This window comes from Teleopsis dalmanni, chromosome 2, assembly GCF_002237135.1.
Source record: "Teleopsis dalmanni isolate 2A chromosome 2, ASM223713v2, whole genome shotgun sequence".
Lineage (NCBI taxonomy): Eukaryota > Metazoa > Arthropoda > Insecta > Diptera > Diopsidae > Teleopsis > Teleopsis dalmanni.
In genome coordinates, this window is record NC_051847.1 from 49,660,263 (window position 1) to 49,677,185 (window position 16,923).

Consider the following 16,923-nt stretch of genomic DNA (forward strand, 5'->3'; position numbering starts at 1 on the left):
TCGCCGGTATAACCTACCTATTATTTTAGTTTTGCTTTTATATTTTAGAGTATTCAATACATTTATTTCTTGTTAAAAACTTTCCAATATATCTGTACTATTCCTATGAGCAATGTTGAGGTCAAGAAAATAATTCTCGCAAGGATATATTTAGGACCCAAGGTATGAACATCTCTACTATATTATAATTTACTTTTAGATCAGCTACTTCGTTGAAGGTGGCTTTTTTCTAATCCCTCGTTTTCGCTATGTCATTTTCAATGTCAAATTGACATTATTTGATAATGAAAAACGCGTAATCATATGATGTCATATTCACATTCTTGTCATGTAATGCTTGTCATTTAAAATGACATAGTGAAAACAAGGCATAAGAGTCATGTAATATGGTTGTTCCAAAGTTGTACTCAGTGGTTGTTTTTTCAATACAAACCATGTTGTTCCAGAACTTCTATTATAAGCAGCTTCACTTTCTTTATTCCATTTAAATTTATGCAAACTCAAACGCCATTTGTTTCGTTAGTGTGTGTATTCTTAGTCTGGTTAGTCTCCAAATAGTTTTAACTCTCATGCACAAGTCGAAAAACTATCGGAGAGAAACCAGTCTAAGATTATAGATTACTTTAAAATCTATTTCAATCTAATTCTAATTTGTGAAAAAAACTATTAACCCGATTTCTTAAGAAATCGAATTTTAATCTTTTAGAGTATTTAATAAGTGGATGGTAGTCATTCGTTGGAAGGTATTCATTATTATATCTATATTTTATTTTTGTGGCTTTCGTTGTTTCCATTTAATGTAACTTTGTGTTTTTATAAAAGAATTTTCACATTCACTCACATTTGAGTATACTTGTCATTCACATTTTGAGTATACTTGTCACTTATATTTGAGTATACTCGTCACTCACATTCGAGTATATTTGTCATTTACATTTTGAGTATACTTGCCATTCACATCAAAGACTATTCAATACTATATTAAATAGTATATTCAATAATAATATGGTATATTCAATTATAATATATTCAATATATTCAATATACTCATTGTTCACATTTTGAGTATATTTGTCATTCACATTTGGGTATACTTGTCACTCACGTTTGGGTATACTTGTCAGTCACATTCTGAGTATATTTGTTACTTGTTTGGGTATACTCATCTTTTTAAAGACAATGTGTAATAATTTACGATTTCCTTGTGTATCGTTACGGCTGCATATCGTCTTACGGCTTTTAGCACCTATCAGTAACGGATAACCAATAACTTTTTAGAATCACACAGAAATATACAACATTTATAAGTTAAATATAAGTAATTTATTATAAAGAGTGTTCGATTTTTTAAGAGTTTGCTATTTACATTCATCAATAGAATTGAAAAAAGGATGATATATCGAAGAAGTGGTTATTCGTTATTTAGAATCATCACAGTATTAATCCTTTAAAAACAAAATATTTCTTGATTTGATTTTAAATTTATATTTTTTCTTTAGTATGTGAAAGGTTTTCTGTCATTCTTCCTTCATATCTTTCTACATCCGGTTATTTGTTTAAGGGTTTGTCCCTCCATCCATCCATGTGCACACGCAGTTCAGTATAATTTTTATTAAGGTTATATAAGTATGTTTAACTAATAGCACATTTTTATATGCTTACCTGAGCGTTAACGTTGCCACTTTTCTGAAAACGTGTAAAATTTAATTATTTCCGTTTCATCCACAATTTACTCATGCAAAAATATTATCTGTTTTTGTTTCCTTCGGAATGTTGCGTGATACATCGCATTCAAATTTTGCATTAGAAAACTTTTATAGACAAAAATTTTCTTTCGTTTTTGTCTATGAAGTTTTTGAGGTCAAGGTTTCGTGTGTGGTTTTGGTATTTGAAAATATTTCCTCCATATTTTTCTTTTGAGAATACTTCATTTTCCTACTTATTGACAATGACCTACAGTTTCAATTTCAATGCCAAAGTTTCAAAATGAGTTATTCCTTCTAGGTATATGGGATTTGTGGTTTTATTGGTTTTAACTACTTGATTATAAATGTAACAGTTTTTCAAACTTAAGATGTACGGTTGTTATTTTGGGATTGCAATTTAATTTATCATACTCAATATGAATACATAAGAATGTTAAAAATTATTATACAGCGCATTTCTTAACCAAATGGTGTGAATGCAGGAGATGATAACTAGCTCTAATACACAAGAAATTCCTCTGGAAAGTCTATTTTCAGTATTAATCAAGATACAGCATACCAAGATATCATAGAAAAGTTTTCAAAAAATTACCTTTAGTCATAATATAATAGAATTCGACCTACTAAATTTATATATATTTTGAAAAAAGCACCATTTATAGAGTTTTAATGACCCAATAAAAGAAAATAGTAAAATAATAGATACAAAGTTCTATATTTTATACCCTATCTTTTCTAATAATCTATAGATATATAAAAAAGTTGTTAAAACTTTAAAGCTAAACGAAACCTTCACGAATTCACCTAAGTACAGAAATATTTAATTAAAATAAAGGATATCTAATAGAATAAACTAGAATTGTCTAATAGAATAGACTAGAATAAATATAGTTTCATAAACATTCTGAGTAAAATTTACCAGTAATTTTGAGCAATTTTGTCTGTTTGTCATTTTTGCAATTATACTTTTAAATGTTCTGTGACAAAAAACTGAACGATCGATGTGATAGATCTATTATCGTACTTACTAGACATAGCCTAGTGTGATTTTTTGACGTCCAGAAACTAAAAGTACCATTCCAAGGAACATGATTATAATTAATTGTCGCCATTAGACAAAATTCACTGAAGAAGTTGAAGTCATGAGGCAAAATTCACTAAAAGGAGTTGAGATAATACCTCAATCAAGTTATGAAAAATGATTAGAGAACTAGATTAGAACATGTTATACACTAGATTGCATTTTTTTTTGATATTTTTGGTTACTCTTTAAACAAAGAACATATGACTTGAACTAAAAAGCTGAATTATATGTTAAAGAGTTTTTTTAGATGGACGTTTCTTCCATATCGAGTATATTAGAAACGGACTATCCTTTCCATACTTTTTTATATTTTTTGAACCGAATAAGTATTTTTTATTATGATATTTTATGTAAAAAACTCACTGTATGTAATTCTATTTTTTATATTTTAATTTTATATATAATTTTATATATAAAAAATTTCAAATGACCTACCTTAAATCATTTCCTCTAAAGATTTTAAAATAAAAAAGTATACATTTTTTAAGTTTATGAATCAAGATTTTTCGTTTATTCTAAAAATAATGTCTTCTACATAATATGTATAGTTCATAATATTTTCCTATAGCTTTCTACATATAGTTTTCGTGAGTTATTGTGAAAATCATTAGTCCAGACAAATTGTCTATCGAAAACAGCAAACCAAATTGTGTCGGCATATAATGTGTATTTATGTTTAAATGTGTAAATATGGCTTACGTAAAATGTGTACATATGTACATATATATTATATATATTATTATTTTTCTTTATCACATGGTGTTATCTCAAAGATTACTTAACATAAATTTCGCACGATATTCAATATTTGCAATGGCTTTCCAAATACTTGTATTATTGAACGAATATATATGTATGTATATATACGTGAATATATTTTGTCTGATTTAAAAATAGAATTACACACAACAACCTTGTCAATAATTCGAAAATGTGCCTGGATTTTTCATTTCTGAATTTTTAGTTACTAGAAATATTCAATTAAAGTTAATAAAGAATAGAACAAGCATTTGTCAAGGTATAAGTGTAAAATGAATAAAAAAATGTTAATTTTAATCATTATCATTTAATCATTACGAATTGGTGTCTAAAGCACTTTTACGCAATAGTATCTGTGCCCTCCGTTGAATTCTGATAATTCAGATGATTTTATAGAAGTGTACAACATATCTTCCTGATGTAACATCAGTTAACTTTATGTAATCGTTTCCTACAATATCCTGCAATTGTCTAGAAAGAAAGCCAGTTATCGAACCAAGTGATATGTGGAATCATAAACCGTCGGATATGTGTCTTTATTTGGGATATATTGAACAGAATCAAGTTAGGAATTTTAAGTCAAGCGTTATTTTTAGGTTTATTCAAAGTTTTAATATCTAAATTTTGCCCTAAATGCATAATACATACTTACTTAAAGGTCGTGATGTATAGTTTTCCTTCTTAAAAATAATAATTGAGGGACTGTATATTCTGAAATACCTACTTTACACTAACTGTGCAAAAATTATATATTGACAATAAAATCATTAAAAGTTTTTAAAGAACATTGTTAATAAAATTGAATAAGAAAGTATTCGAAATAGGTGTATGGGCACCTAACAATACACTTGACTAAAATTTAAATTTTTGGATTTGAAAATTTTTTCACTATAACCACATTTTTTTTTTTGAAATAGATTTCCTGTCATAGAACATAAAAATTTTAATGAAAAAAATTCGCTTTAAGCAACTGTACTACAAAGCAAGAATCTTAAACAAAGTGGTGTGAAACTTATTGTTGTCCAATCTTAATGAATGGGTGCCAAAACATTTATATCTGGATAAAACTGGGCAATGCATTAGAAAACGTTTAGATGTGTCTTTCTTAGATACCAGCAAACATGATCACATGTTTGGTTGCGATTAAGTAAATACCTAATGTATATTTATAAATTAAATTTAAATTATATAAAATAATTTTAAATTTATAAATTATATAATTTTTTTTTAAAATATAACATAAAAGAATAAAAAATTATCCAATCTGAAAACTGGTATAGAAGACGTTCATATGTCTCTTTCAGAGACACAAGCGATTATGTGATCTATAGTAGCGACGGAGCAATAACTAGCGCTTAAGTTTTATTACTTTTGAAGATAATTATAGAAAAGGAAAGCAATTTAACCTGGAGAAAGATATAAAAGGTATTCCGATATTCCTTTTAAAACACCAGCGAACATACAGTTGATATACAGTTGATATAGATCAAGTAACTAATATTTGTGTTTTATGACTTTTAAATATAACTTTAAGGAAAAAAAACAATGGTATAGAAAGCGTTCAGATATCTCTTTTTTAGATATCTAGAGTTAGGATGGGGCGAGTAGCTAATGTTTAAAGTTTATAAATTATATAACTAACTAAAGATAAAGATAACTTAGAAAAAATAAAGCAGTTCAGAATCGATAATATACTATGACTGTCATTAACTTCACATAGATAAATATAAAATAAAAAAAAAACGTTATGGAAGACTTACTCTTTCTAAATTTTTTTCTGTCATATATGTTTAAATATGTTAAATGTTTTGACCCTAAAACCTCAACCGGTTTATTAAATCTTATATGCTTAATATTTTTATAAACTATTCTAATTACTTTATATTACGAGTATTTAAATATCACATGTATAAAAATGGTTTTTAAAAATTTATTAAATTTTACACGTGATTTTAGTTGCTGTACTTTACATTTTTTTATAAATTATTATTTTTTTTTTCTTCAAGTATGATTTTTATTATAATATTGTTATCACTTTCACATAGTCTCTTAAAAAATAAGTGTTAAATTATTTCAATTACAAAATTGACACAGGTATCAAGTGATTAATTAGAAAAACCTCTTTAAATTTCCTTGAATATTTTAAGTCATAATTAAATAATATATTAACTAATGCAAAACATATTGTGTGCTTTTTACTTTAGTTAAGAAAATTATTTTTTCGATACATATTGCAATATTTTTTACTAATCCATTTTTGTTGTTAAATGGATTTTAATAGAATTATCATAATTAGTGGCTTGACTCTCACATGACCAAGAGATAGTCACATTTGGTTTTGTGCTTTTGGAAGCGGTATTTGTTAATTAAACTCTGATTAAAAGTGTCACACACCAACCAATATAAATAATATTATTAATATGTTTTTGTTTAAAAAACTAAATTATTTATTTTATTTTCTTACTTTGACACGTTACCGCTTAATATCTTAAGTAATAAATTAAGCTAAATTATCGAAGAGCATGTTTGTGCCTAGTGGACTGCCAGAGGCGATTTATCGAGTTTTGATAGAAATAAAAAAAAATTATTAGCAGAAAATTTTATTTGATTTATCTTGAAACTGAAACTACACTTTCATTAAATTTTGTATTTCATCATTGAGACTTTATCCAAATATCTGTTAATTGAAATATGTGTCGTCAATGGGAAAGAATGCAATACTTCCTGCCTCCCTTTCTATGCTATCGCTCTCCTCGGTAAATACAATACATCAAAACGATAGGCTGGATTCTGAACTTTGCTGGGTTCTTTCTTGGAATGCCGCGCGTCAATTTTCGTATTGACACAACAAAATGATGTTGCAGCAACATTTACTATATTTTACTTTACTGCTCTTTTATTATTATTATTGTTATTATTAATAAACTCAATAAATTTGCGTCTTGCGTACTCGTATGAGAGCCAAGTTTAATTAACTTGATTCATTCAATTCATACATTTCCATTAGAGACTGTAGATCAATTAATTCCGTATTGCGTGTTTGTGTATTCGTTCCCCTTCCATTAAATTTGAACTCCTTGTTTCATATGAAATTCTTAATATATACCCGACGTATATGTAGAATCGCATTAACAGCTTGTTTTGTGTTTTATTAATAATTCGGGTGTATTTCAATTGTTATTAAATAAATTAACGTAGAAACTGTATTGACCCCCATTTAAAAAATAAAAATGATATGTTCGGCATTTTAAAGAAATCATTAATTCTTTGACTAATAGATGATCAATGCAAAGTACTTTTCTTTTTTTATTAATATATGTCTTTATTTAGTTGATGTTAGGGAAGATTTTAGGAATCGCTCTAATATTTAGGAATTATGGCGCTGCTATTCTCTATTTTTGAACCCGTGCGATAAGGGATGTATCGCATAAGATACAACCATGAGCTAGAACGGCTAGCTGAAGGTGATACAATCAACAAAATTATGAAAAAGCAGCGATTAAGATTGGACATGTGATAAAAATGCCGGATATGAGAGTGCCGCTTAAGATTTTTGAGAACGAAGTAGAAACCAGTAGAATAAGAGGGTGGCCAAGAAATTGATGGCAATACAGTGTGTAGCAGGACTTAGAAGAAATGAACATACAAAATTGGAAAACGAAAACAAAAAATAGAGAAGAATGGAAAACTGCTGTTAAACAGGTTTAGGTCGTACATGGACTGTATAGGCACGTATGATAATAATTCTCTATATCTTTTTCAGAATATTTCAATCTTTTTTAAATACAGTGTTTACTTACAAAGCGGGAATAGTAGTAATTTTACTCGCACAGGAAAAATAACTTCAAATACTTTTTTAATAAATACAAAAGCAAAATTTCTGGTAGGAACACATTAACACTGAACAAAACCCAGTTTTCACTCCGTAATTGCTAAAATTGCGGTGAAAAATCAGTCCAAAAATTGGATTGATCAAATGGACCATGTAACTCGTAGTCTGGGTAGACATATGCTGGAAATTATATTCAAAAAATAGATACCATGAAATTATCTATCATATTGTAATATAAAAAATTTCATTTCAACAATATTTCTGTCTCCTATTATCATTTTAAGTTCTCATCCAGCTAAAAAACACCAGAAATTAATAACTAACAGTTATATTGAAAGAAGTATCGACTGTAAAAATTTCTTCGTCTATGCCTATGTCTATGCGCGAAATATCACATGATTATCTCCAACAGCTGAGATACTAATTTACTTTGAAACAAATAGGTAGATGATCATACTTAGTTCGATTCAAAGCATTGATCTTACTAAATACATATATGTATATATACTTTATACGGTTTTAAATGAAATTGTAAGAAGTATTTCCCCTCTATGTTTATGAAAAGTATGAAGTGAAACAAACTGATTTTTTTAAAATAATAAATGTTATTATTGAAATAGCGTAAAAAAACCGAATTGTCTATTAATATCTGACATCAGTAAACCTAAATGAGAATGAGTATAATTCTAAAAAAATTGAAAATAAATATTATTTATTTTTAACAATTTTAGTCACTCTAAGTCAGTTAAAGACTGAAAGCATAACTCCTTTAAGACTGATAGAACATTCGATAACAATAACTGTCACTAAATATAAGATCGATGACGTTTCGATTTGACATTTGTTTTCACAAATGATTGGTAAATTATAATGAAAATACTGATATCATTATAACATTTAAAATTTGCAAACATTTATTTTAAAGCTGACATTTATCAAATGACTTATAAATAGCAAATAATATTAGTCTGTCAAATTAATAATAATCACAAGATAAAGTTTAAACAGAATAAAATATTACTTATGTCGAATTCAACAGACTTAAAGATTGTTACCAAAACACCATAGTAAACAGTACATAAAAAATAGACTATATATTGATATAATTTTAAGGTTTGGAGCTATTTTCTTAGGGCGGATTAAAAGTTTTTGAGTTCAAATGTTAACGTAGTCTCTATTGGTGCGCTTCAGCCTGTTGAATTAGTGCCTGAGTGACAACTGATACTTTTAGCTCTCGGCGAAGATCATTGTTTGTCAAGTACCAGGAGCTATTAAAACCTACACGTAGTACTTATTTTAAAAGCATAGTATAAACTTATACGTTGCTTCTATTAGAACCACTGCAGATAAGTTTCAGTATTATACAAGACCATTTTGCAATAGGCAGAAAGGTGTGAACTCCTTGATTGTGTGCAAAGTTGTATATATGATTTAATTTATCAGTAATTGGGATCTTAAACAGTTTCAAAATTATTGGTAATAACATTATTAGCCTATTGAAGAAATCTTCATCATATAAGTAATGTAAAATAATATTAATCTACCAAAATGGTTAATAAGTTAAGCTTTCTGGTAGATCCTTTAGGTGTGAAGATATGTAAGGTGTTAGATCCTAACCTTAAATTTAGGCAATTGAAAATATTTTCATTAAGTGATAGTATTATAAATAAAATTTATGATTAAAAAGTATAATGTCAAATGTATAAAAAAACATTAAATTCAAGTATATGTGCGATCTTTCATCAAACTAATTTCCAAATGGTTCTAAAAGCCATATAATTTTTGACGTCATTGAAGAATATCTATTTTTGAACAATTTATAAATTCACAATATATTATTTATGCCTTATGTATACATATATATATATATATTATTGTATATAAATATTCACACTTTATTAAAATTATACTGCCAGAGGAAAGTTTATCAGCATATATACAATATATTTTTAAGAATATCTCTTCTAACTACGTCATCAGATATCTGATTTTGTATTTATATACATAGTACAAAAGACGTAATTATAAATAAAAAAAATTCGTCATATTTATCAGAGGAGAAGTCGTATCATAATAATTTGTTCATATGGTAAAATGACTGTAGTTTTTAAGAAAATTATCATTTGGGGTTTTAAAATTTAAAAAAATTTTTTTTTTGTTTTTTGTCATATTTGTCAGATTATTTAAAAGTAAACATTATATAGTACTTATAGCACAATAATCTATAAACTTTTATTTCAGTTGTAATGAGAAAAATTTTTTATATTTTTAGGGTTCTTTATTATTTGCAATCTAAAATAACTCTACGCTCTGTTGCATTATTTTAAAAGTACAGCTTATCATTATAATCATTTGGTTTTAGCAATGAGTACCACTTTTGGAAACTGGAGAAGTTCATATAAGAAACTTCTCCAATTTTTAATGCGCATCTCCTATAAATCTGCTTAGACGTCTGCACACCATTTTAGTCTCAAATTCATCTCTCTATCGAATTCTATTCACCTAAACATATTAAATTCCATATATAATATGTGTAGTAAAAATAAATCCTTTTTGTATGAAATTGAAGACTCATTTATTATAGTTAAAATGATCCGATTTAGGTTAAATATGCGCCGTTTTGTTGGATAACTTAATGCCAATTTGAAGGTAATTTTATTATGCCTCTCTTATAAAACTCCTCGTCTCTATTGACAAAAAATTGGAACAGTCAATTTCCACAAGGTAATCACTTGTTGCCAGGTCGGAACTGTGAGATGGATGCATAAGAACTTTCGAAATAAGCTCACGGAGCTTTTGGCAAGTTATTAACAATGTGTGTGCCCTGGCGTTGTCCTGATCGAATACAATTCTTCTCCTATTGCCCAAAGCTGGCCGTTTCTAGGCAATTGCTTTCTTCAGACGGTTCAATTGTTGATAGTACAGTTCAGAGTTAAGTATTTTGCGGTAAATAAATATTAAAAATTAAATGTACATTTTGTAAATGTACATTTGCATACCACTCCATTCGCCTCATAAAGTCAACTGATATCGATCATTTCAATAAATGCTTAGATCGGTTCCTAAATAATTATATGTTTTAAATTTTATTCTTTCATTTTAAAAATTTAAGGAATAACTATCTTTAAAACAAATAGATAATTATGTCTAAATCGTTTCGTTTCATCGTGCTGATCAAATATATATGGTTTATTTGTCGACTTTCACGAAGAACCTAATAAACCCCTTTTTAATAACATTCTGTGTGTGAGAACAATATTTGTGAAGTTTTTACTACTTTATAATTACGAGTACTACTTTACTGATTACCAATATTGCATTTATACTGATGAAGGAAAATATTTGCTGTTGAATAAGATACTCGTTCTCGAAGCATGTATGTTATGCACAGCCTATAAAATTATCTGTTACAATTTTTACACTTGAATCCGGATCGATTTGGTTTGATCTTGATTTTTCCGAAAAATTTCTGATAATATTTATGGTCTTTTTTACTGCTAATACATAAAACCATTTTCTAAATAATACTTAATGCTAAATACTAAATAGATCAAAAAAAAAAAGAAACGTTTAAATAAAATCGAAATATGCATGACCGGACAATGACTGTATCAGATACTCTTTTCGATTGTATTTAAAATAGTTAATGAATGCGATGCAATTTAATTGAGAGAATTAATGAATGAAAAACTTTTCATTTTTTCAATACGTACGAGTACATAACTAAGAAAAGTGGGTGTGATCGATTCACTAATTCTATTAGGTTTTTAATTGATTGGTTTTGATTTCTTTTTATTGAAATCAAAATGTGTACAATCCATTGTATAAATTAACAAATTTTTTGCATAAACCATTATTAATGGCATTAATAAATCAATAAAATAAACTTTTGATTTTAAACCTGTTCAATTATTATTCTACAATGTTTAAAAAAAAAATTCTTATTAAAAAAGTAAAGTCTGGTAAAAAAATTCTAACAAAAGTGTAACGACCTTAAATAAGTAAATAAATTAGAAATAATATGACTATTTAGCTTATTTCTAACAAACATTAACATTTTATTTAAAAACTTTATACATATTTTCGAAACAAGTCTTTTCGAACACAATTCGTTCGAATACGCTGGCCTTACTATAAGTAAAGAGAATAATGCATGATGATAAACAAAACTACTGTTCAAATATACATTTTTTTGTACTGGATTTGTGTTAGAATTAATCTTTTTTTTTTATTTTAATATAATTCAGTTCAATTCAGTTTAACTTAGAAAAATATACACAATATACTCCCGTATATCTCGAACACTCAAAACTTAATAAATAATTTAATTTTTAACCGAAGAAAACTTTTATACTCACATTGATTGTTTCGATAATATATATCTCCCCTACAATTACTTTTCTCGAGGCTGTGGCTCTGAAGATAAGGAGGAGACCGTGCTGCATCTCATGTATCATTGCTCTTTTTTAGCTAGGAGAAAATCAAAAATCTTCGGGCTGTTATCTTGCAATATTAAGAACCTAGTCAAGTTTATAGAACTGTCAGGTTAGTTTTCCTTTATCTAATGAGGGAGTCGTTACCTTTTTCAGCGTTGGTTGTATACTGATTTCAATCTATATACGTACCAATGCTTTTCCTGTGGTATCACAATGGGCCATTATTTGAGCTCAAGTGGCTGTTTTGGAAACAAGACCGTCACTCCAACCTATCTACCTATAATACGGATTATATAGTCTACATACGACCCACAGTTATACTGTTTGAAGTCGCTTTTAATTAACTTAGTAGAGAAACGTATTTGGAAAAATGTCAACTTTATTCTAAAATAAGTTTAAAAAAAATCTAAAAACTTGTTCGAAAAGTTAGCAACAATAATAGATACTATTGTACATCCATGCATAAAAAATTGCTCAACAATATATTAAATAGAAAATATATTTCTAGTATGGGATTAAGCTTAGAGATAAATCCTAATATATTGTATTATAAAATGTATATTTGAGAGTAGTGAATAGTTTAAGTTCGGAGAAAAGGAGTTATAGTAATAAATTCAAAATATTTTGTTGCTATTCTTAAGCATAGTTTATAGTACGGTACTTGTAATAGAGATAAGAATACTGGTTGTTATATAGATATTCGTAGTGAGACCACTAATTACTGGGTTTATATACTAACCATATGAAGACTATTGTCAATGGTATTTATTACTATTAAAAGAAGAGCAAACGCATTAGCATCCACGGTTCTATAAACTTCAATTAGTTCAACTTTTGTGACGGCTTCTATGGTTGCCTTACAATTGTAAGTTTTTACAGGCACATGATTGATTATAGTTGCCATCTTGATCGAAATTCAGAAAAATCGAAATTTATGTAAACTTTATTTACATAGCTAGGTTGCGTTATACTTTTAATAGTAATTTTGTATGCAATTATATATAATAAAATACAAAAGCAATACTACAGTGAGGCAAAACCTATAATTTGTTCTAAAGTGTTATTTCATAAATCTTTTAATAAAAAATTATTTTACTATCCAAATTTATTTTCATTTCATTTATTACTAGATAGGCGTTGTAATAAAACAAAAAATAATATTTGTAAGAATCTCATATTCAATCAAAAAACTATCCACTTAAACCTCAAACAGTCTATTGAACGGAATAGATTATTTATTCAAGAAGATATGAGAATTGTTAAACAAATGTTTTCCCATTAAAATAGTAATTTTCATCAAAGCATAATTTAAATTTAATAATCATTTTTGGTTTTTGGTATTATTGGTATTATAAAAATGCTATTATAATGCTATCAAAAAAAAAAGCCCCTAAAGTAATAGGGGCACTATCACGTATCATCCAGCTGCGCATGTGCTGGATAAAGTCGATGGGAGTCACTTTTATCGTCCTCTTTACAACTGCGACAGGTATGATTGAGAACGAGATTTAGTCTTCTAGCATGATTACCTAAAAAATAATGAACATTCTCTTCTATATATATACTTTTTTTAATATAAAAATGTACTCTTCAATATTTTTTAAAAATTTATTCTGCAATTTTTGGCACACTCTTTTTTAAAACATCGTGGCTTACTTATTATACAAAAATGTTGTCACATACACATACACCAAATAGTCACATATTCTCCACTTTCTCTTTAAGACCTATTTGCTTTAGCTGCCTCTCGTTATTGACAATTTTTGATTGCAACTGGTCTGAAAGTAAATATAGAATCTGAACCATTTTCACTCCTCTTGGGAGAAACTCTGGGTTTGTAGTGTGAAGTGGGTAGAACTGCTGAATATGTTTTTAATTTCATTTTTTTTATAGTTGTTTATATTACTCAATAACTAAAATAATTTCTACTGTTTATATATCTCATTAATATATTTTAATATATTATTACGAACTTTAAAACTATTAAAACGATTCCAAAAATTTTAAAAAGTTTTTGATTGTAAAAAGCACATTTTGTCCCATTGTATAAGAAACGATTTCAATTCCATATTCGCGGGTTGAATATAGGTCAATACACCCTTTCATATAAACATTGAATCATAAGTAACTTCTTCTGGAAATTTTTTTGTTTACTTGTTTTTGTTGTTATCTTAGTATTTTATTATCTTATAAATTTTTCAATAAAATATAAAAAAATAATTTTTGTTGGTATAATATTAAATCACGTGAATATTTTACGAATCAGAATCTGAAAAATGCCAATGATTTAAATGTTATTCCATTCGCATGTATTTAAATTTGGGTCTTCCACTTTTTGGTGCAAAGTAGCCCTGTTTAAGGGGCCAGAAGGCATGACTACTGCAATTAGCTAGGTAAAGTGTAAAATTTTTAATTAGAGCATGTGAAGCTAAGTGGAATATACTAAATGAATACGAATGAGTCACAGAAACGGCAGGAAAAGTTTTCCACTGCACTCAAATAATTGCTTCAAAATTTTAATGAACAAAAAATAAAAAGGAAAATTTAATTTCCTGTAAATTCTATTAACAGTACTTAATTAAGAAAGAAAGGAAATGCTGCAATATATTTTTTGAAATTTTTTTTAACTTTGTTAAATTTAAAGTCATAATAATTTTAAATTTATATTTACAGATTATATGTAGCGATTATGGTAAATGTGGTGACGAAAATTGCATCAGTGAGTCAATGGCATCGTCTCCAAGTTCAGAAAATCAGTCGAAATCAGTAAGATATTCTTATCAAAAATAAATAAATAATAATTTTTATTTTATTTGAAGTTATTTTTATAACTTTAGTCAACAACACCGGAAATGAAACACAGTAAAGAGATTATAGACTATATATTGGATGCCTATAAGAATAAGGAAAAACTATGGAACCCTGACCATTCACAATACAAATATAATGCAAATAGACGAGTATATGATGAATTTTCCGCACCTCTATTAAAAGATATGAATTACTCGTTGAGTGGAAGTGAAATATTTTCTATTTTAAAAAATATCCGCAGCCGATATCGTAGAGAATTAACCAAATTTAGAGAGCGTGGAGGCAAATATAAATCAAAGTTGTGGTTTTTCGAAAAATTACATTTTCTACGTAATATTATTGAAAAGAAAAGAGCTGTGCGGGATGCAAAGGTACAAAAGTTTTTTTAAAAAATTTTATATACTAGTGTTTCTCAACCTAAAATGTACTGCGGACCCTAAAATATTTAATGTATTTCACAAAGACCGAAATAATGTTTAATGGTTTTTTGCAAAAGATCGTAAAATAAACAAGGTCTTTTATATAAACCGATAAAATATTCAGTGTTTTAATTAGAAAAAATATAGAATATAGAATATAGAATATAGAAGAATAAATATAGAAGAATATAGAACCAAAAAATAAAATCGGAGACCGGCGATTGAGAAACTCTGCTTTATATAATTTAGAATACATTACTAATTTCACTATTTTGTTCTTGAAACCGGCTAAGTGGTCAATTGTTCAAATAAATTTTTTTAAAATTAGTTTTTAAAAAAAAAATTATTTTTAGTATCCTGAAGACTACTATAGAATATAGTCGAAATATTGTTGTAAATAAAAAAAAAAAATATTTTTAAATATTTAAAAAAGTGTATTATTTGAACAATTGACCGATAGGCCCATTTCAAAAACAATATTATTAATTAAAATTTTTGTCAATAAAACAATAAATAATCTCATTATTGTAATATCATAGAATCGACTGGATAGTACCGAAAGCGATGCATCAATTGGTATTGATTATGAGTTAATGAAATCCATACATGGTAGAGAAGTTTTAAGCTATTTAATAGAAGCATTTCGTAATCATGAAATTCTTTGGAATCCTCAACATGAAAATTATACGAATTGCAATAAAAGTAGTCAATATGAAGACATTTCCATACAATTACGTGAGGATATAAATGTAGCAATGTCTGGTGAGGAATGCTTTGAGAGTATTCAAAAATTGCGTACACGATATCGTAAGGAATTATATATTTTATTAAAAAATAAAGGATTATACGTACCCAAATTGTGGTGTTTTGAACAGATGAATTTTTTAAGACAAATATTTGAGGAACAAATACGAAAAAAAACAAACAAAGTAAGTTTTATAATGTTACTGTCTCAATTTTAAAATCTATAAAGTATATCCATATGCATATGTTTCTAAAATTTATATTTAATAAATAAGTTTTTTCGAACAGTAGTGAAATTACAACAACAAAAATTTATTTTATATTATTTTAATTAATTGAATTTTTGGCTGACCATACAGCTGTTTCGATTATTGCCAAATATCCATCATCAGTGGTCTTGGAAATAATTCTTGTATTTAATTTATAATTTATATTTAATTTTAAACTGTAAATAACATATTCATCTCATTTTTGATTTATGTACATATATTCAGATTTATTGAAACATATTGAAACAGCTCAAAATAGGTGTTTTCACTATAATTTGTTGTAAAGTCGGCTTGCTCGAGGAATCAGAATCGTGCCGATTTTATTCTTTATTTAAAAAATGTTAACTGCTACAAAAATTTTTATTAATAATTAGGTTTCTTTAAATTTTTTATTTTTTTAAGATTTTATTTGTACTAATATTTCGAATATACTCTATAGTCATCTTTAGGGTACCAAAATATTAATGTAGCAATAATTTAATATAAATCACAAAGAAATAATTCTACAATACATTGACATTAAATCATGAATTATAATATAGAGAAAATAGTTATACAATACATTGACAATAAAATAAAAAATACATATATAGAAGAATGTTATATTTGTCCTCTTATGAAATTCTATTATCCTTATTATATTTCCTGTTTATTATAATTCATGTTTTAATATTAATGTATTGTTTAATTATTTCTTTGTGAATTATATTAAATTATTGCTACATTATAAAAACATTTTGGTACCCTGAAGATGACTATAGAATATAGTCATAATATTGGTTCAAATAAAACAAAATATTTTTTAAAAAGTATATTATTTAACTATTAACCAATTAACACGTTAAAAAAAATTATTATTGGAT

At 26.8% G+C, this 16,923-nt stretch overlaps 1 protein-coding gene across 1 annotated transcript in view; it reads left to right on the top strand.

Moving 5' to 3' along the window:
- Window positions 1-16,923, top strand: part of LOC119680680 (zinc finger protein 573) — a 35,329-nt gene that overhangs the window by 17,073 nt on the left and 1,333 nt on the right. Inside the window, exons 2-4 of the mRNA XM_038093619.1 lie at window positions 14,491-14,583; window positions 14,655-14,999; window positions 15,587-15,976. Of these exons, the coding sequence (XP_037949547.1) occupies window positions 14,491-14,583; window positions 14,655-14,999; window positions 15,587-15,976 (828 nt within the window). The remainder of the gene's footprint in view (window positions 1-14,490; window positions 14,584-14,654; window positions 15,000-15,586; window positions 15,977-16,923) is intronic.